General features: G+C 40.6%; 1 protein-coding gene across 1 annotated transcript in view; it reads left to right on the top strand.

Annotated features, from left to right (window-relative positions):
- The window catches only part of LOC126252295 (uncharacterized), a 245,101-nt gene that overhangs the window by 26,301 nt on the left and 198,714 nt on the right, over positions 1-20,086 (top strand). Inside the window, exon 2 of the mRNA XM_049953176.1 lies at positions 11,202-11,252. Within this exon, the coding sequence (XP_049809133.1) occupies positions 11,202-11,252 (51 nt within the window). The remainder of the gene's footprint in view (positions 1-11,201; positions 11,253-20,086) is intronic.

Below are 20,086 nucleotides of genomic sequence, written 5' to 3'. Positions count from 1 at the left end.
CATTCATCCGTCGTATGCAGCATTCTGTTCCGTATGTACTCCAGAGAAATATGTCTCGAGTCACGGCCTATGACCTATAAAACAAAAATCCCCCAAAACGCAAATACCGGTCGTGAAAGCCTTCAAGGAGTGTGTTCCAACTTACAACGGTGTGACGGGTTGTTACAGGAATAGAAACTTCAGAACAAAGTTTGAGAACAACGTCTGTTGGGGAAACAAAAGGCAGTAACATTTTCTTATTTGTTGTTTCAGTATTGGCATACTTTTTGTCTCTGCCTGAAAACAATTATTTTACAAGCACAGTAAAAAAAATGGTTCATATGGCTCTGAGCACTATGGGACTTAAGATCTGTGGTCGTCAGTCCCCTAGAACTTAGAACTACTTAAACCTAACTAACCTAGGGACATCACACACATTCATGCCCGAGGCAGGATTCGAACCTGCGACCGTAGCGGTCACGCGGTTCCAGACTGAAGCGCCTAGAACCGCACGGCCACACCGGCCGGCCAAGCACAGTCCTGGAATCATATTCTAATTTCTTTAGGGGCTAACATTTCTGTCGAGAGCATGGTCCGCTGAATTTCAATACACAATTAGTATATCTGGGTCATGGCAGGGTGCGGTATAGGATTTGATCAGGTGCTTCGCGATGTCCTTGAGGGAGATTTACTTGTTTATTTATTTGATCCAATCAGATTAGTTCCTTCAGACCCTCCTTTGCAACAGACCAAGATTTCACACATTCGATATTTTTTTTACTTAATGTGACAGCAATAAAATAGTATTAACACAGTCAAAAATGATTTGATCGTTTGTATAGAGTATATGAATAATTAGTACTAAGAGCTAATAAAGTTAATGCTGAGAGCATTACTGCTACGGCTTCTGCTGTGACCGTAATAATAATAATAATAATAATAATAGTGATATTGGCAATAAAAAAGTTATTTCTGGCGTAGTGTGTTATGAGAGAAAGAAATTTAGATAGAGTGCATCAGCTAAGAACATTGGGATATGTAGAAGACCTGCCTGGAAAGACGGACGTAATGGGTAACAAATGCAAAGAGGTAAGAAAGTAGACACGGTTGTTGCTTCAGCAGATATGGCATTAACTGTATTTTGAAGTTGGAGATGTGTTCAGTTCTCTAACATAAATGTGGCAGATCATTCGGAAGTCTGCTTCCAGATACTGAAAAGTTCATCGAGAGTAAGCGGTGGATTGATGGAGTAGGACAAGGAGTATTTTGCTGCGATGGTAACGAGTGTGTTTGCTATGTCGTTCAGTCAAGAGCGTTAATATCCAGGAGAGATACCAGGGACAGTACACTTAGTTAAGACCATAGTGGAGACCGAGTATGGTAGTCTTAGTATCTTCCCCCAAGCTGAAACCTTGTTGGCCGGTCTTTCAGCCTGAAGGGACTGTGTGATTAGGACAAAGATGTTACTGTGGAGTTGAAGTCGATCCTGCTGCAGCTGTGGCTGCTTGGCAGCATATCTAGTCACCTGAATCTCTTTGTCACTGGCCGTGCTAAAATGAAAGTGGTTCCCGCAGTGATGTGACTGATCCACGGCTTGTTTTTTATAATTTCGGGATGACCGATGCTGGATGAAACAGTCTTCTCGATGAAAACCAATGATACTGTGTCGGACAGCAAAAACTTTTTCAAAATGAATTACCCCACAGCAGCAAGCGTAGGCCTATCGTTATTCTTTTAAAGTGTTCCCAGAACAGTAGGTTCATACGAGTCTCCCTCTAAATGCAACACGATAATGAAGTATAATACGCTGATCCTTATACGCTAAGAATAAATCGGTGTATAGTAATAAATCTAAGAGAAACAGAGTTGTTGGCGTGGAAGTTGCGACTATTTTTGGAGAAGTTGGTTATATGCACATTATGCCCTGTTTCTGTGTCTAAATTTTTGTCTGCTAATACTGGAGATATATTGAAGGCTTTAAAGATTTCGTTATTTGCTTTTCGAAGTCAAACAAATTCTGCAAGCCAAACTGCTTATACATAGGCCGTTTGAAGAGTCCGTGCAAAGTCCGAGAGATGACACAACCGGCGCGTATCGAGGTCATGTTTAGTTAGTAGCATCTTTGGAAAGAACGCACACCAAGTAAGAGCCATATTGGTATATTTCTTTGTGTTTGGCATTTGTATGAATCAAGGAAGTCGAGTGATTGTCAAAAAATGGATGAAGAAGAAATTCGTGTGGTGATTAAACATTACTTTATGAAAGGCAAAACATCTCAGGAGGCTAAAGAGAAGCTTGATAAACATTACGGTGACTCTGCGCCTTCGAGCGGTTTATAAGTGGTTTCAAAATTTTCGGAGTGGCCATATGGGCTCAAGTTATGCTGAACGTTCTGGACGCCCTGTGGAGGTTACGACTCCAGAAATCATTGATAATATCCATGATATGGTGATGGATGACAGAAGAGTTAAGGTACGTGAGATTGCTAGTGCTGTGGGCATCTCGAATGAACGGGTATATAATATTTTGCTTAAACATTTGGGCATGAGAAAGGTATCCGCAAGAAGGGTTCCGCTATTGCTCACGCTTGACCAAAAATGGAATCGTGTGAAGTGTTGCAGGGATGGTTTGCAGCTGTTCAGGAAGAATCCACGGGATTTTACATCGTTTCGTCACTGTGGATGAAACGTGGATACATTACTATACTCCTGAGACCAAACAACAATCTAAACAAATGGTTACCAAGGGAGAATATCCACAAAAAAAGGCGAAGACCATTCCATCGGCTGGAAAGGCTATGGCGACTATCTTTGGGGATTCGCAACGACTATCAGGAAAAGAGTAAAACTATTACAGATGCATATTATTCATCGTTATTGGACCGTTTTCAAACCAATCTGCAAGAAAAACGCCGGCGATTGGACCGAAAAAACGTCTTTTTCCATCACGACAAAGCACCAGCACACACTTCAGTAGTTGCGGTCGCAAAATTAATGGAAATAGGATTCCACCTCGTTTCAATATTCAAACGAGAAGGTGATTGCAGCAACTAATAGCTATATCGCAGACTTGGACAATTCCTATTATTTGGAAGGGATCAACAAAGTAGAACAGCTTTGGACGACGTGTATAAATCTAAAAGTAGGCTATGTCGAAAAATAAAAAGAAAAGGTTTACCCCAAACACGTAAGTAGTTTTTATTTTTGCACAGACTTTTCAAACAACCCGCGTATGTCACCGAGCAACAGTCCGGCAATGACATTATCAACCGCTGTATAGACCGCGAAATCTCACAGTCGTCTGTTGTGTTTCAACTGCAAAGATTTGGTGAAATTCGCTTTGTTTATCACTAACAGTAAGTTCCATAACTTGTCTAATTTCAGAGCTTCGTCTTTTCTCTCGAAGTTTTTATTGTGTAACGACACTTATAAAGTAGTATTAATATAACCAAAAATGATTTGAAAATGTGTATAGAGAATATAAATAAATAGTTCTAAAAGCTAATAAAGTTAGTACTAAGAGTATTACTACTCCTGATTCTGCTGCTGCCGTTGTAAAAATGAAAATAGTGATAATAGTACTACTGGCAGTAAAAGTTATTTCTGACACAGTATGTTGTGTGGGAAACAAATGTAGCTACGGCACCGCCTAAGATCATTAAGCCATGTAAGAACACTTGGCTGAAAATAAGGACGTGATTGGAATTTCTATGGCCTCTCTGTACATCCTAGCATAATAATGATAGGACCTTGGCTAAACTACACTATAAGAGAATTGAATTTGATTGTTTCCTGCTCCTGGTGCATGATTTATCCGTGTTGGCCAGAACACAACTAGTTTTGTGTTGTTAAGTCGGGCGTTAATGTTTCGTATAGTAATTACTATACAGACCGACACTTGGCCGTACGTCCCTAACACCTATACAACTAAATTACCAAAAATGTGAATACCTATCATGAATGCCTACAGTTTAGAATACTTGTTACGTATTCGTGATGTGCAAAACTGCCAGTGGGGAACCTGTAGTATTGCAATCCCTTGATGATCATACAGTCTAAAAAGACACAACAAGAAGGAATTATCAGTGGTCATAGGGCCTCACTTCGAAGCGGAAGTTGTCACTGAAGACAATTCTACTCCAGTCACTGAGATTCCACACCTCGACAATGAGAGAAAAAGTGGCTGGAGACGGCCAGGACTGTGGTGGGATACCATTCTGACTGACGGTCGCCGTATGGCTCGACAACCAGCACTTATGGTTTGGGTTACCACTTCTTTTCATAGCAGGGTCCCTTTGGCGTTATCCGCAGCACCATTATAGCACAGCTGTAAGTCGACGGTAATCTATGCCCTGTTTTGTTGCCCTTCATGGCAAGCCATCCTGGGCATACATTTCACCAATATAATGCCCGCTTGCACACTGCGGGAGTTTCTACTGTTTATCTTCATGCATGCCAAACCATATTTTTGCCAGGAAGGTCGCCGGATCGCTCCGCAATTGTGAACATTTGGAGTATTATGGGCAGGGCCCTCCAACCAGATCGGGATTTTGTCATTCTAACGGGCCAACTGGACAGAATTTGACACGATATCCTTCAGGAGGACATCCAACAAGTCCGTCAGACAGTGTCAATCCGAATAACTGCTTGCATAAGGTGCAGCAGTAGACCTATGCGTTACTGACTTTCTTAATTTGTGTTCTTTCTCTTGAACAAATCATATAATGTTTCCGAAATTATAATGGTTTGTTTATCTGTACATGTGGGGTGCACTCAGCCTCGTGATGCCAATTGAGAAGCTATTCGACCGAATAGTAGCGGCTTCGGTTAAGAATACCATCATAACGACCGGGAGAGCGGTGTGCTGACCCCACACCCCTCCTATCCGCATCCTACACTGAGGATGACACGGCGGTCGGATGGTCCCGGTAGGCCACTCGTGGCCTGTAAACGGAACGCTTATCTGTACATGTACGTCGCATCTACCGATTTCTCTCACATTCGAATAATTTCCTTGGTGGTGCGTATTTTTTTTTTTTTTTTTTTTTTTTTTAGAGAGTGTATTCACAGCAGACAACTACGTTTTTGTAAACAAGACGACACTTGGTACCATGGGAATAAGGGGAGACAGTTGGGATAGTTATCTTGGAGAAGTAGCATCGACATATGACTTACTAGCCGAACTGCGACGGAAGTTCATTGTTTGATTGTAGGTTACACAAACTTACGAAGAGCCGTCCTTCTGTTGTTCATACGCTATGTCAACGATGTCTAGCAACAGGCCCGGCATCAAGAGGATTCAACCAACAAATTGCAGTACTTCAGCCGATGGGTGATATCGACGATTACCATACGCAACTGGCTATTTGGAGTGCGGATCAATTGTGAACCATTCCTTTTGTGAGAGAGTGCTGACTTGACACGTAAAGTGACAGCAAATGTTTTCACTCGGACATGAAACTGAAATCATTTATCGTCTACCAAAATCCGTTAAAGGGATGTCTTCAGACGAGGAAGTATCTGTACAGAGATATTCATATTTCCATGTTCTTGCATATGGAACTGTGACTTCTCACCTCTATACGCAGACACAAGCTAGGAACTGAAAGATTTAGACACTAAGGGAGGGATGGGTCGCCGGTGCGTATTTTTTCAATAGCAAGTGTGGGGAACAGGGCGGCAGTACGCTGGCTGCAGGAAGCAGCTATTACTCGGACAGAGAGAAAAATCCCAGAAGATAAGACAGTGAGACCTTGTATTTAGGTGATAAATTATATGGTCGGTGGTGTGGTATTGATGGAGGCCAAGGTATTATTGCAACGCACTCAAAGATAGTCACCACGGCTTGTTGGCGAAGCAAATCCTGAGGCCATTTCGGATAGTAGCGTATCGTGTTATTAAACCCCACACAATTAGCACATGCACTGTAACTAATATGTTCTTATCTGTCCAACGCTAACTGGAAAGTCCATCATTTGATAAGCCAGCAATTGTCGTCACGCCACGGACGGAACAACAACCGTAGCAGCACGAGCTCACTTGCTACAGATGGCGTTTAGACGTACGGGTGACTAAGCTCGGCTTTTTGCTGCTTCCGCAGAACTATGACTCCCAGTAGCCGTCTGCAGATCTCCACGTCCACCGCCCGTTACTTTGTGTATTTGCTGGCGCTCGCCGCTGGGCAGTTGCAAGCTTTCGTTGAAGCACCTGTTCTCTGTAAACTGTGAGTCATTGTGCTACTGAAATTCTACTGCAGACCGCAGGCACTGTTCGTACGAAAACAGTCCGACAAATATTTACACAACGCTTGATTCTTGCGAGTTTTGCACTCTCGGAAAACAAGCTAGACGACTAGCAGACAGCTCGCCTACACTGGGTTTTCTTCGTAACTTGTTGATGGGACAAGAAATATTTCTTAAAACGTAAATTACTTTATACGTGTACTTTTTCTTCTTTATTATTGTCCTCCCAAAATTAGTCTTTAATTAAGAGCGAGACAGCAAACTCAAAAGACATGTAAATGTTACCCAAATACCCAACAATGACACATGTAAAATGTATGTAATAGGAAACAATTTCTGCTACTAAATTTTAGTACTATATCTCGTTAATAAGTTCATTGTTGTTTACTATAGCTTTGTCATTATTGTAAATCTACTAAATACGTACAACGTAAAAGAAAGAAATGTGAATATCGTAATTTCATAAAATTTTTGAAAACATTATCAGCGATCTTATATAATGTAATTAAATCTATATAATTAAAAAACAGTCTTGATCGCAAATTTCTTATACCGGAGTGACCGGTTTCAATCCTTAAGGATCATCTTCAGACTGCTCAGCGAGTAGTCAGTTCAGCGTCGTGGGTCGGCGCAGCTTGCTCCATGGAAGTCCACCTGCTGTTCTGGAGTCTGGAGATGATCCGAAAGGATTGAAACGGGTCACTGCGATAAAAGAAATTAGCGATCAAGACTTTGATTTTTTATTATATATATTTAATTGTAATTTTAGTTTTATACACTTTTTCTTCAGAACGGTCCAGTGTATATAGCAAATTTTCTGTAATTTCGTCTGCTAAACTGTTTCTGGATAGGCAGACTGTTGGTGTTCTTGTTGTTGTGGTCTTCAGTCCTGAGACTGGTTCTATGCAGCTCTCCATGTTACTCTATCCTGAGCAAGCTTCTTCCAGTACCTATTGCAACCTACATCCTTCTGAATCAGCTTAGTGTATTCATCTCTTGGTCTGCCTCTACAATTTTTACCCTCCACGCTGCCCTCCAATACTAAATTGGTGATCCCTTGATGCCTCAGAACATGTCCTACCAACCGATCCCTTCTTCTTGTCAAGTTGTGCCACAAACTCCTCTTCTCTCCAGTCCTATTCAATACCTCCTCATTAGTTATGTGATCTACCCATCTAATCTTCAGTATTCTTCTGTAGCACCACATTTCGAAAGATTCTATTCTCTTCTTGTCCAAACTATTTACCCTCTATGTTTCACTTCCGTACATAGCTACACTCCATACAAATTCTTTCAGAAACGACTTCCTGACACTTAAATCTATACTCGATGTTAACAAATTTCTCTTCTTCAGAAACGCTTTCCTTGTCATTGCCAGTCTACATTTTATATCCTTTTTACTGCGCTCATCAGTTATTTTGCTCCCCAAATAGCAAATCTCCTTTACTACTTTAAGTTTCTCATTTCATAATCTAATTTCCTCAGCATCACCCGACTTAATTCGACTACACTCCAATATCCGCGTTTTGCTTTTGTTGATGTTCATAGGCAGACTATTTTTCCCAATAATGATGTATTCAAACAGTATGTTACGAGTGTCTTTCAGTAAGTAAGGCAACACGTTCTCCTTTTTTTGTCGAACATCGTCACAGGCGATGAAACATGGGTACGCCACTTCGGACCGGAAACAAAGCGGCCATCCATCGAGTGGCGCCAAACCACCTCTCCTACGAAGAAAAAGTTGAAAGCTGCACCCTCAGCCATGGCGACGGTCTTTGGTGACTCTGAAAGGGCCATGCTGTTTTATGTCTTCCCTCATGGTGCAACGATCAGCTCAGAACTGCACTGCGCTACCAATAAGCAAGTGAAAAAGTGACTTTATCGTATTCGTCGCCACAAAAATGGAAACGATTTTCTCCTTCTCCACGACAACGCAAGGCGTCACACAAGTCTGTGCATGCGAGAGGAGCTGACAAAACTTTATTGGCCTGTTCTCTCTCGTCCACCTTAAAGCCCAGATGTCGTACCTTCCGACTTCCATCTGTTTGGCTCAATGAGCAATGCACTCCACTAGAAGCAGTAAGTGAGTTATCGGGAGGATATTCATGCAGCAAACTTTGGCTCCTACGTCGACCGTTAGAGTGGTAGCATTCGGGCATACAGCCCTCCCAGTAAGGTGACGTAAGGGTGTCACATCTAACGGAGATCGTGTAGAAAAATAGCGTTCTGAAACCAAAAGAGTTATGAATAATATGGTGTATTGGGTCCTGAATAAAACCAACCTGCTTTCAGAAAAAAAAAAAGAGTTGCGTTACTTATTAAGCGCCCCTGATAACAAATGTTCCTTTAATTTCTACTGCCAAACGGTTTCTGAATGGGCTGAATGTTTCCTTAGGTAATGAGGTATTCAAACGGCACATAAGTTCGAGAAATAAATGCTTGCTACATTCTGAATGGACATACGAGGGTTATTCAGAAAGTAAGGAACGATCGGTCGCGAATGGAAACCACGCCGAAAATCCGATGAAGTTTTGCACAGGTGTGTTAGGCAGTGTCTCTAGTACTCCCGTCCATCGCAGTAGGTCGTTCTTTTTAGTTCGGAGCACATGAAGATACCTAGAACAATAGTGTCTACCGCCAATTATGAGGGCCGAGTGAGAAATTTCGCCTGAAGCTATGCAGCCAACATTACATAACTGTCGTGCGTTTTCTTCTTCAAGCCAATTCTCGGCCGCATTCTGCAGGGGCAATGAAGATGCTCCCGCATCGTTTTCAATTGGAAATATTTGGTCCGCCACAATACAGCTCGTAATTGTCTCCCTCTGAGTTTCATCTGTGCTCACATAAACCGCTGGCTATGAAGACAATATTTTGGCACAGTTAACGAGCTGTAGGCCAGCGTAGAGAATTGGCGGAAAGCACTGGCTGCTGCCTTCTATAACGACGGTATTGGAAAGTTGGTACAACGCTACGACAAACGTCTGAGTCGGATCGGCGACTATGGACATAAGTAGCTGGAAGTTGTAGCTAACTGTTGCAAATAAAAAAGTTTCGATTTTCACTGTAATTTCCATTTCGCGACCCATCGTTCCTTACTTTCCGAATAACAGTCGTATGACATAATTTATTTTGTTCCGCTCAGTTTGATATCAGAACTTTTGGAGACCGAAGATGTACGTAAGGAACGTTCTCCTACTTGATGACCTAAGCAGATGGTGAGGGATACTGCAATCTCTGGTTTCTATAGGCGCCTCGCTGTGCCCAATTACGGCAACTCCTCCATTTTAAATACCGCAATATGCACCGTTAAAATTGATGATGGCCTGTAAATGAATGATGAACCATTGTAATATGGCACTTTTTACTAACGAAATCTATGCAGAACAGATTATTGCACGGTTCTCAGTCAGGATTGGGATTAGATTAACAGGTGCATCAGTTATAGTTGAATAGATCGCACACTCACTATTTATTGGAACCAAATGGGGAGCCGTTTATCAACTGTGTAGCGCAAGGGCTTAGACACACAAACTGTGACCTCACAATTTCACTACGCTTTATATGATCTTCTTGTCACGACACTATTTGCATACATGACATTTCAAATTGCAACGTTATGTTTTTTGTAATTGTAGCACAACAGACAGACACGCTCTGAAGCAGTTCTCTTTGATCGTTACAGTTCGAATCCCGACATGCACGTAAACACATGCAGTACTACTATAGCTCTGTCATTTCAGGAAAAGTAGATTATGGATAATTATCATTAGAGTCGAAACACAGATTCGGATACCGCAAGGACGGGGAAGGAAGTGATTTATGTAATTTGTCCAAGCCGGTAATATGGGATGGCTCAGTCGGGTTTCAACCTTGCTCCTCACGTGTGATTTTCCTCCGTGATAACCATGGCGCCATCCTCTCTAGGTTTTTGATACCCAGTTAATGCAACAGAAAGATACTTAACTCCTTTGATTAGTGATCCAGCAATAATATGAACCTAAATTACGCAAATAGCAGCAAATTAGAAGTGGCTCGACAGTTTTTGTATTGGCTAATTGACGGATGTTATTGTGGACGTAATTCTAAACTATGTCTTATTCTTTGTTGAACAACGTGTCACTAAAACATCGTTCCTTTTACACGTATTTCCACGTATTGCCGCGAAATTCGTTGCTACGTTATGGATCGGTGTCCACGGAGAGCTACAAGGAATTTCAAGGAAGCACACTTCCTGCCATGATTTTACATCCGAACCATTCTACCGGGCTAGAAATACTGAGTTCAGCTACATATCTCATCAAATATTCCAAAGTCTACCAGAAATCTTTCAAAAGTCACGCCTTTGTAAACGTGACTTGCATAATGATCAGGGTGGGCAAGCATCGTCGTCGTTATACCGCCAGAACTCCTACAGACGAAAAACTGCCCACGGTTCTGCGACAACAGCGCACGGTTCTGCGTGGGTGAAGGCACTAACACGAGAAGACTTTTCCGATCTTGTTTAAATCACGTATTGTAGTTTTGTGGCGTCTTCAGTCACTTCACTAGCTTCCAACAGCCGAAAGTAGAGTGTCCCCAGAGTGAAATATTCCTAGTTGCAGGGAATGCATACGCTGCTTGTAGACGCTTTCCAACTTCACTGTGTCTCATTCTATAAAAAATTTCACTGTCCATCCACGTCTATTCACTCATCGAGGTGGCCGTCAGTTGGTCTACTTCGGTAGAATATTGTCTTGATGTCATTCAGGACTCATTTTGTGATTTTCCATGTGTCATTACGTTACTAAAATTTTATTGGGGTCTCACGAGTAGAAATAATTTTAAAGCAATATTCCCTTATGGGCTGCAAGCTAGTTTTAGACTGTGCTACCGTTTTTGCAAATGCGTGTTTTCAACTGTGTGACCTGTGCATGAGTTTTTGTTCATGTCAGTGGCGCGCTTCTCCACTTGTTTACTAAAACAGTCTCTCTCTGTCCTCCAGATGAGGGGCTGCCACTTTTACAGTTCTATGAACAGCAGAGGCTGTAAGCTGGTAAGTGCTCGTTTGTTTAGTGTTTCGTGTGTGAGTTGCCCTCCTTCACTGCATGCGGATGGTTTTGCTCAGTTTTGTAGTGGGAAGGAATGATGCAACGTTGGAGGGAACATTTTTGAAGCCATCCACGTTATATTGGACAAAACAGGAGAAAATTAAGTGAGAATGCTTACAATATTCTAAAATAGGTCATTTGACATCTGGCTTCGTGAAGTAATGACCGTGTACTCAACAGTTATTAAAGTACTGAACTAGCTGCTGGCGCCAGACGAGATAGCAGTGAACACTGAAGACCCATTTCATCTTCCTCCGATTACAGTGACAAAAGCGACTGGAGAACCGGAAAAAAAAGTTTGACTGCGTGGTAACCTAGGTAACGGTTGGGAGCAGTAAAATTTTGTCATGTTAACTGATTATTCCGTCTGTTCCTAGTAGAACAACATTATAATAAATGAAAAGCACTATATTTCGTATAATTTACAGGACTAATTTATTGCGTCAACCGGTTTTCGGCTTAAAAGGCTATCTTCAGACTTTAACAGCGTATTGTCGCCAAAGAAGTTGCAATGTTTGTAAACAACATTGGAAAAAGTCTTACACATATATATTGAGGCACCAACACACATTACATGATATCTTTTACAGTGTGATGGTAATGCAATTTAGAAGGTAAAAAGTTGAACAATAAATAAATATAAATGGAGCATATAGTAAATTCCTCCATTTTTCTGTATTTACTTTCTTTTTATTTTACTTAAATTGCTAGGAACTGCGTAATTCTACAGTTAAAGTGGTTAATTATTTATTTTAATTGGTTTATGTATCATTTTACATACTTAATACCCCTTGAAGTTGTCTCGTCAAGTATTAATTTTATTTTACTTGGTTAGTTTATTTAATCTAAACTGTGATATCGGCATAGCTTTCGAGTATAGTGGTAATGTTTTTCTGTTTCTTCGCTTTCAATTTATCTGTTGTTCACATTTTTACCTTTCAAATTGCTGTACCATCATAATTTCAAAGGTAACATTTACTATGTCTTCCTTCGCGTTGCTGCATTTATTCATTCCTGTTTATCTTATTGACATTGCTTATGCACTCCATATATTTTCTTTTTACAATTTTTAACTCTCTTTCTTAACTAGTTTCTGAATCACTTTCCATGTTTAATACTTCTTGGAAGTAGCCTTGTCAAGTACTAATTTTGTTTAATTGGGTTTGTTTATTAATGTAAGCTGTTATTTAGGCACGGTTTTCCAGTTTAATGTTAATGTTTTTCCTGTTTGCTCCCCTTATAATTATTTTTTGTTCAACTTTTTAACTTTTAATTTTCAATACCACTACACTGCCAAAGATGTCATTTACTGTGTATTTGTGCTTCAATCTAGATGTGTAAAATCTTTTGCAATGTTGTTTACAAAGCTAGTAACGTCTTTGGCGACAACAGCCAGTTAAAGCCTGATGATAGCCTTGTAAGCCGAAAAATAGTTAACGCAATAAATTAATTCTTCAGAGAATAAGCTGTATAATGCTTTCCATTTACACTAACATTTTGTTTAAACTACGGTGCTAAACGCTGTGCAGTAGAACAAATAGGAAAATATGACAAGGCCGAAGAGCATACCTTTGATACGGATCACTGAAAGTACTGTGTTTTGTAATCGCGACATTGCCTCGCGACGGAAAAGTGTGTCGTGATTTCATTCTTTCTTCAGAAATGGTCGTTCAGGTAAGAAAATCACAATAATTTCATTGAATTACCAGAGTGTATTATTACTGCAACCATCTTATGCTCGTGTAAATACAGTATCAAGGGAACGCAGTAACAGAGTTCTGTATCAATGGTGCATACATCCCGGCCTGCCACAAATTTTCACGAGTCACTAATAAAATGTACAGCTGATGTCAAAACGTATTCAAGGGTTGTATAAACAACTCTAAAAAGTTTACAACATTTCTTTACTTAGTTTTTAATTTAATTTTTGTTTCGTTATAACTATGTCCTTTAGTCTTATATTTCCCAATACCAAGGTGTCGAATACGATCTGCTTAACTAACGTCAAAGGAATTCTGTTACTCCTCAACAAGCTCGAGCTGCGATTGTGAGTAAAGTGGATAACATGTGAAATCCGGCTGACAGCAGATAAATCTCTTCGTGCATGGTGTGATGAACTATTAGCATGTCATGTGCTTGGACAGGAAATTCTGTACCTTCTGTGCGTTTGGCAGCCAAATTCTGATAACCTAGTCCGTACTACAAGTCGGCCTATTTTTTTCCTAATATTCAGGAATCATATCTGAAATCCTTGAGGGCAGTAATATTACACTGCTTCTCATCTTCACAGACAGCGTTGTTATGTCACAGTGGTGCCTTACCCAGAAGTTGTCGGTTTACACATGTTGCGTAAATAAAATGTTACACGGAAAATTTAGCCAGAAAGTGGGAAACAATTGACAAAAAAATTTCTGACGATCATACGACGAATTAGATTAAACACCAATTTTCTGAATAGTGTTTCACTGTGAAAACATTTAACAATGTTGGTGGTTCTATATCTACATTGTTCCTGTCAGTAGCTAATACGTTCTTCTTTCTACTGTTAATTGTCAATGTTAGTCACACAGTTTTACTCTCTACATTCAGTCCTTCACTGAAACAAGAGGCTCTCATGTGTGGAAGGCCTGAAGGAAGCTTGTAAACTGCCCCACTAAAAGATCAATCCTCCCAGTATGGCAAACGAACAGTTTTATGAAGAGTAATGGGAAGCGAATAGTAAGAGTTTCAGAATAATTGCTGGGGCTGTTTAGGTAGTCAAATTGTTTGTCTGTCAGTTATTTGCACTTTTATGTCTCACATCAGTGAAGTCATGCTCTGATATGAAACATGTCTGATGAGTTAGAAATAAAGTACTTGTTATAGCTACATTCCAAACATTTACCTGATACGTTAAACTTAATTTACTTTAAAATTTTGTAAATTACACCCGCTCCAAAGATGTTAACTATTCGGAAATGTACGAGGGACTTTCAAAAATTAAAAAGACAAATTGCTGTAGAAATAAAACAGTTTTCAGGAAGAGTTTTGTACTTTCATGAATTCAGGTTGGCATCACTTGGATGAGCTGGAGACAGCTGACGGTTAAAAAATATTTTGCTTATAACTTCAGTATTGCAATTAACGATTGAGCGTCCGCTTGAAGTTTCCACATTAGTTGTACAACGATCAGTGATCCGTTTTTTGCTTTCTGAAGGTGAAAAATTGGCTAAAATCTTTTCTCGATTGATACATACAGTATGATGAAAGTCGTATGAACTGCGGAAATTTTTATAAGTCGGTGCAACAATTCAAAAACGGTCTAATCTTAGTGACTGACGAGCAACTTACTGACCGAACAGTTGGAGTGTAAATTTCTTCACTTGAAACCCTCACTGAATACATTATTAGTGAAGACTGATGTGTTACAGATGAACGTGTAGCGAAAACAGTTGCAGTAAGTGTTGATACAGTTCGTGACTTCACTAGGAAGAAGCTCAAGTACAGTATAACAGGTGAAAGGAGGGTCCCGAAATAGTTAACACAACAACACAAGGAAACAAGACTCAGAGTGAGTACAGATTTGAAAGAACAGTACGAAAGAGAAGGTGACCCTGTCCTAAACAAGATTTTAGCGTGTGATGAAACTTGAACCAGAGCTCCAACGACGGAGCATGAAATTAAGGAACATCAGTTCACAAGTCGGAAAGAAATTCAAAACGTAAGGATCAGCGGGAAAAGTCACGTTGGTCATCTTTTCGGATGCTCAGTATGTCGTCTTTCGTCATTATTTAGAAGATAAGCGTCCAGTAAACAGACACAGACATGCTCATGAACAAAGTAAAGCCAACAATGAGAGAAAAATATCGCGAATCTGAAAGAAAAGGTGCGATACTGCTACACAATACTGGCCCTCACAACACCCTTCTGACCCAAGGAACCACCGAAAAAAAAAAAGGTTTTCGACATACTACATCAGTCTCCCTACAATCCACATATAACTCGCTCGAATTTTAAATTTTTGTTGTCCATTGCAGGAGGCATTAAGTGGAAAAAAGTTCAGCGACAACGAGTAGGTAAAAGAAATTGTGCGAAAGTGGTTCAGACAACAAGACAAAGACTTCTCTGGGTCAGATATAAAGAAAAGCAGTAGTTCACCATGGGGACAAGTGCATTAATACTGGTGGGGACTGTGCTGAGAGGTAGCAAAAGTCTCATTTTGTAAAAATACAGTTTTTTTCTACATCTAGCTTTCGCATTGTGGAACTGTGAATGATGGAGGCTGTTTCTATTACTAGTATTAAACCTATTACTAGCGCTATAATTTTCATTGCGCGTGCAAGCAACCAACTCGAGAACAGCGTTGACTCCACACAGACAACATTTAGTATGCAAGATGTAGGTTAAGATTACACAGGAGACCAACCGACACTGCCGGCAGGTGAAGTACGATGTAGTCGCACCTCCTGTGAATTCCTGCTCCGCGTAACCTGTGAAATGGAATGCAGGTTATTTAATACTGGTGACGGTGAGCCGCGGTCAGATGTAAGAGTAACGCTGATGTTTTAACGGGGGCAGTAATTCGCAGTCCAAACACACGCGGCATGGCCGTAATGTTTAATGACTGCGCACTGCCGGTCTTGGTTTGCTCCTCGGTGGTGGAAGACCGCGGGTCTGCTGCAGAGTTCACTGAATTACTGGATGGCGTCGTAGACGGTTTGCTGCCGCAGCGAGTCAGCAACACGCAAGCAAAACCTGCTGCAGCGGTGATAAGATCGGTCTCGGCAGAAGAATAACCTCGGCTCAGAAGAAGCGGTGTGGCCTCTCGGCTATATTTAGTGTCGACACGAGTCAAAAGAAGCAGAAAGGCAACCGAGACGCTGCAAGACTATAAACGTGTCGAATATCGGAGGCTTTATTTATTGATTCGGCTCGAAATGGAGTGCAGATGAACGCCAGATGATAACTCGGGGCGTCGGTGGTAACTAAGTCGTAAGTGTTGCTGTGGCTTTCAACTAGGAGGTAGCTGGACTAATTCTCGCTGGTGACCGGTTTTTTCATTCCCAGAATTTTGAAGACAAGATTACTGACATACCAAATAGCACGCCCGAAGAACAGACAGTTGCCATGACAGCAAGTGGAGTATAGAATACCTACTGTTTGTGCCGTTCATCATTGATATGGGAACAACGGTGCCATCACACAGCCTGCTATTGCCGGAAAGAATCAGGAAGAATTTCGAGCGCATTTTCTCATCCAACGAAAGAATTACTTTCAATAGCGTGTTTATTTCTCTTTTTATGACGCTGGAGATGAGCCATATAAGTTAATCCACGACTCTGAAGGACTAGGCGTCGCCATTCTTACAAGAGTCAAGCCAGCCACTTCACGGTGACTGCTGCTGCGAGCATACTTTTAAACCATCACACATATTGTATCATTTTGTTATTTTTTTTAAAGACGGACTTATGTAAATGGTACAGCCGTAGGATCTACATCACACTGATGAGACGATAATGCGTGGGGATATGAGATTTTTTTAAATTCACGTAACAATACTGAAAAGTTACTAGCTTCTTGTCAGAGATAGAAACAGTTTTGATTTCGTGTTATGTAGGTACGTGTGACCTGAAATCCTAAGTCGGATCAACAAAGAACAGATCGAATGAGAAGGTTAAATTGGATCACAATTGTCGCGCGAGAGATCGCGAAGGATGCAACATGACATATTACACAGAGTTATGTCACGACTGAATAGGAAAGAGTACCATATTGAAATGCAGAAGTTTAAGCCGAAAGGCGAATTTTTAACTAAATGTATGGAAAATAATTTTTTCGAAGTGACAGTATTTTGAGATGCATCTTGGCTCTTCCACGAGCCAACTGCTAAGCATCCCGTTAAAATTATTTTTTAATTGCTATGGACTTAAACTTAATAACACTTCCAATAAAACACTAAAAATATTAACAAATAAGTTCCTATCTACTGACAGAGTAGACATATAGCAAGTACTTAACATTTCACAGAATAGCAGACCATCTTGGAAAACTTGTCTTCCTGTGTTATAGTTTTTAACATTTCACGTTATCATCATCGTCACGTCATTAGCCTTTCGATACGGAAGCTCTGCACACGTTATATGCCTTTATTTCTCATATGGACTGTGTTCTAACGTATGTAAACTAGCGAGGATGTGTGTCTTCGTGTGAAATTTTGTATAAGTTGATGAGTGTACTGGTTTCACATTATGTGAAATGTCCCTTTCATGATGTTGTAAATCATAACATGGGTCGAAAATAAGATATACGACGGAATGTGATGTCAGAGTATGGTCAATTCATCTTTAAAAGTACCTCAAGTGGTACTTTACATTTTCGGTACCTGTCAGCCAAATGACTATAAAATCTTTAAATGAATGCTACAGAGATGTCCAACTTTAATCGTTGGCGCACATGGAAGAGTTTAGAGTGCGTCGGTGCTATTGCTATGCAGGCGCCATAATACCCGAAGGAATTTTCTATATCAACGGAATAAGGATCAGCTACTTTACTTTCGCATCGCACTCGAAAGAGCCAAAGCACTGCTCACTGACTGAAATACTGTGATTAGTTTTTATTTGTATTCCTGTGTAAATTTAATCAAAATATCTTTTAACCTATATTACTTGTATCAAGTGGAATAACTAAAGCATAAAATGCAGGTTCTGTCCTGAGATTGCCGGTTGGGGTGGCCGAGCGGTTCTAGGCGCTACAGTCTGGAACCGCGCGACCGCTACGGTCGCAGGTTCGAATCCTGCCTCGGGCATGGATGTGTGTGATGTTCTTAGGTTAGTTAGGTTTAAGTAGTTCTAAGTAATAGAGGACTGATGACCTCAGAAGTTAAGTCCCATAGTGCTCAGAGCCATATGAACCATTTTTGTCCTAAGATTGATTCCTGCAGCCAGTTTAGCGCCGTCATATTTTTCCTGATGTATTAAACCAGGGTACTGGACTGTAACTCGAGTATAGACATTTTATCTACAAAATGAACTGTCTAAATAAGATTTCAGTCCTTAGAAATCCCCAATATGATTTCCAGTATTCGTTGTTAAGTTACCACCCTTGAGAGAGTTGAATTATGGATGTATTTGGTGAGGATTTCAGAGTGGACAGTACTTGATCTCTTCGCCTGTACGCCCACATGCGTTACATTTATTTACGTTTTTAGCCTACTGCCCATTACTGCACCACCCGCTGATCCTCAGCTGGTCTTCCTCCATTTCGCTACAGACATCTGGTGTTGCATATCTCATCTGCGAACAGCCTCCCATAGGTTCTAGTGTTATGCGCTAGATAATTGGTACATACCGCAAACGCACACTTAGACTAGATCCGAAGTTACTTTTACCTCTCTCGATTTCATCCCTTGCAGAAGGCCAAACTAAGTTCTGCCTGCTAGGAAATTCTGAATTCTATTCTAAATACGATCCGATACTCGGTAATCTCGTATTACATTCACTAAACCACTGCGTGGAACTGTATCGGATGATTACCTTCCGGACTTCAAGGCACACTGCATCCATATGGGAGCCGTTATGTACGTCTCTCTGACCCTAAACTGCTGGAAACAGCAACTACCGTAAAATATCTAGGAGTAGCTATCCTGAGCGACCTCAGGTGGAATGACTACAAAAAACAAACAGTAGGAATAGTAGATACGAGACTGAGATTCATAAGAAGAATCTTAAGAAAGTGTACCTCATCTGCGAAGGAAGTGGCTTATAACGTGCTTGTTCCATTGATTCTTGAGTATTGTTCATCAATATGGGTTCTTTACCAGTTAGGACTGATAGAAGAAATAGAGAAGATCCAATGACGAGCAGCATGTTTCGTCACGGGATCGTTGAGTCGGTGTGAGAGCCTTACCAATATAATCAATAAAGTCCATTGGCAGATGTTACAAGAGTGGCGTTGTCCATAATGGGGAAGTTTACTACAGAAGTTTAGAGAGAACACTTTCCGGGAAGAGTAAGGCAACATATTGCTTCTTCCTTCATACATCTCGGGTAATAACACGACGTCAAAATTCGAGAAATTAGAGCCCATACGGAGACTTTCCGAGAATGATTTTCCCAGGCGCCATTCGTAGTGGAGCAGGACAAGGGGGATCAGTTAGTGGTACCAGAAAGACCCTCCACCACACGCCACGAGGTGGCTTGCGGATTATGATGCAAATGTAGATGATGTCTACGTCTGTCAGTCCAAGCGATTCTTCTGCATCGTTGGATGACATTAGATAATTTTCCGTTCCGCGATGACTTATCTGAAGTCTGGTGTTTCGGTGTTCCTGCGATTTTGAAAGGAGGACTCGAATCACGACCTTCCGCAATGAAACTATTTCGGAGGATCGACTGCTGCTTTCCGTTAATATTACAAGGGATGATATTAATAACAGCACATGATGTTATCAGAATAGAAAAAAGTTTTTTAAAAAAAATTATAAAAGTTTTTTATAATTGTCTAAATTGCAATCATAAAATTTGATAAATAGTCTGGGTTGTTTATACGAGCTTCTTGAAATTAATCATGGTCAAGTGTTATGTCAGCGTAGAGAATACGCATGGACCACGTCGTAAGTATAATTTGGCACATGCTCGTCATATAAGAGAGAGGTTCGATAAAAGACTGATCCTTAATCATGCTTAATAAAATTGAACTCAAGTCAAATCAAAATGTTATACACGTAACTGCAATTTTGTTAAGCATGATTTAGGATCCGCTTTTTATGATGTTTGTATAACGAATTACCGCACGGTACTGC

Source organism: Schistocerca nitens, chromosome 4, assembly GCF_023898315.1.
Source record: "Schistocerca nitens isolate TAMUIC-IGC-003100 chromosome 4, iqSchNite1.1, whole genome shotgun sequence".
In the NCBI taxonomy this organism is placed as follows: Eukaryota; Metazoa; Arthropoda; class Insecta; order Orthoptera; family Acrididae; genus Schistocerca; species Schistocerca nitens.
This window is presented reverse-complemented; position numbering and strand designations above follow the sequence as displayed.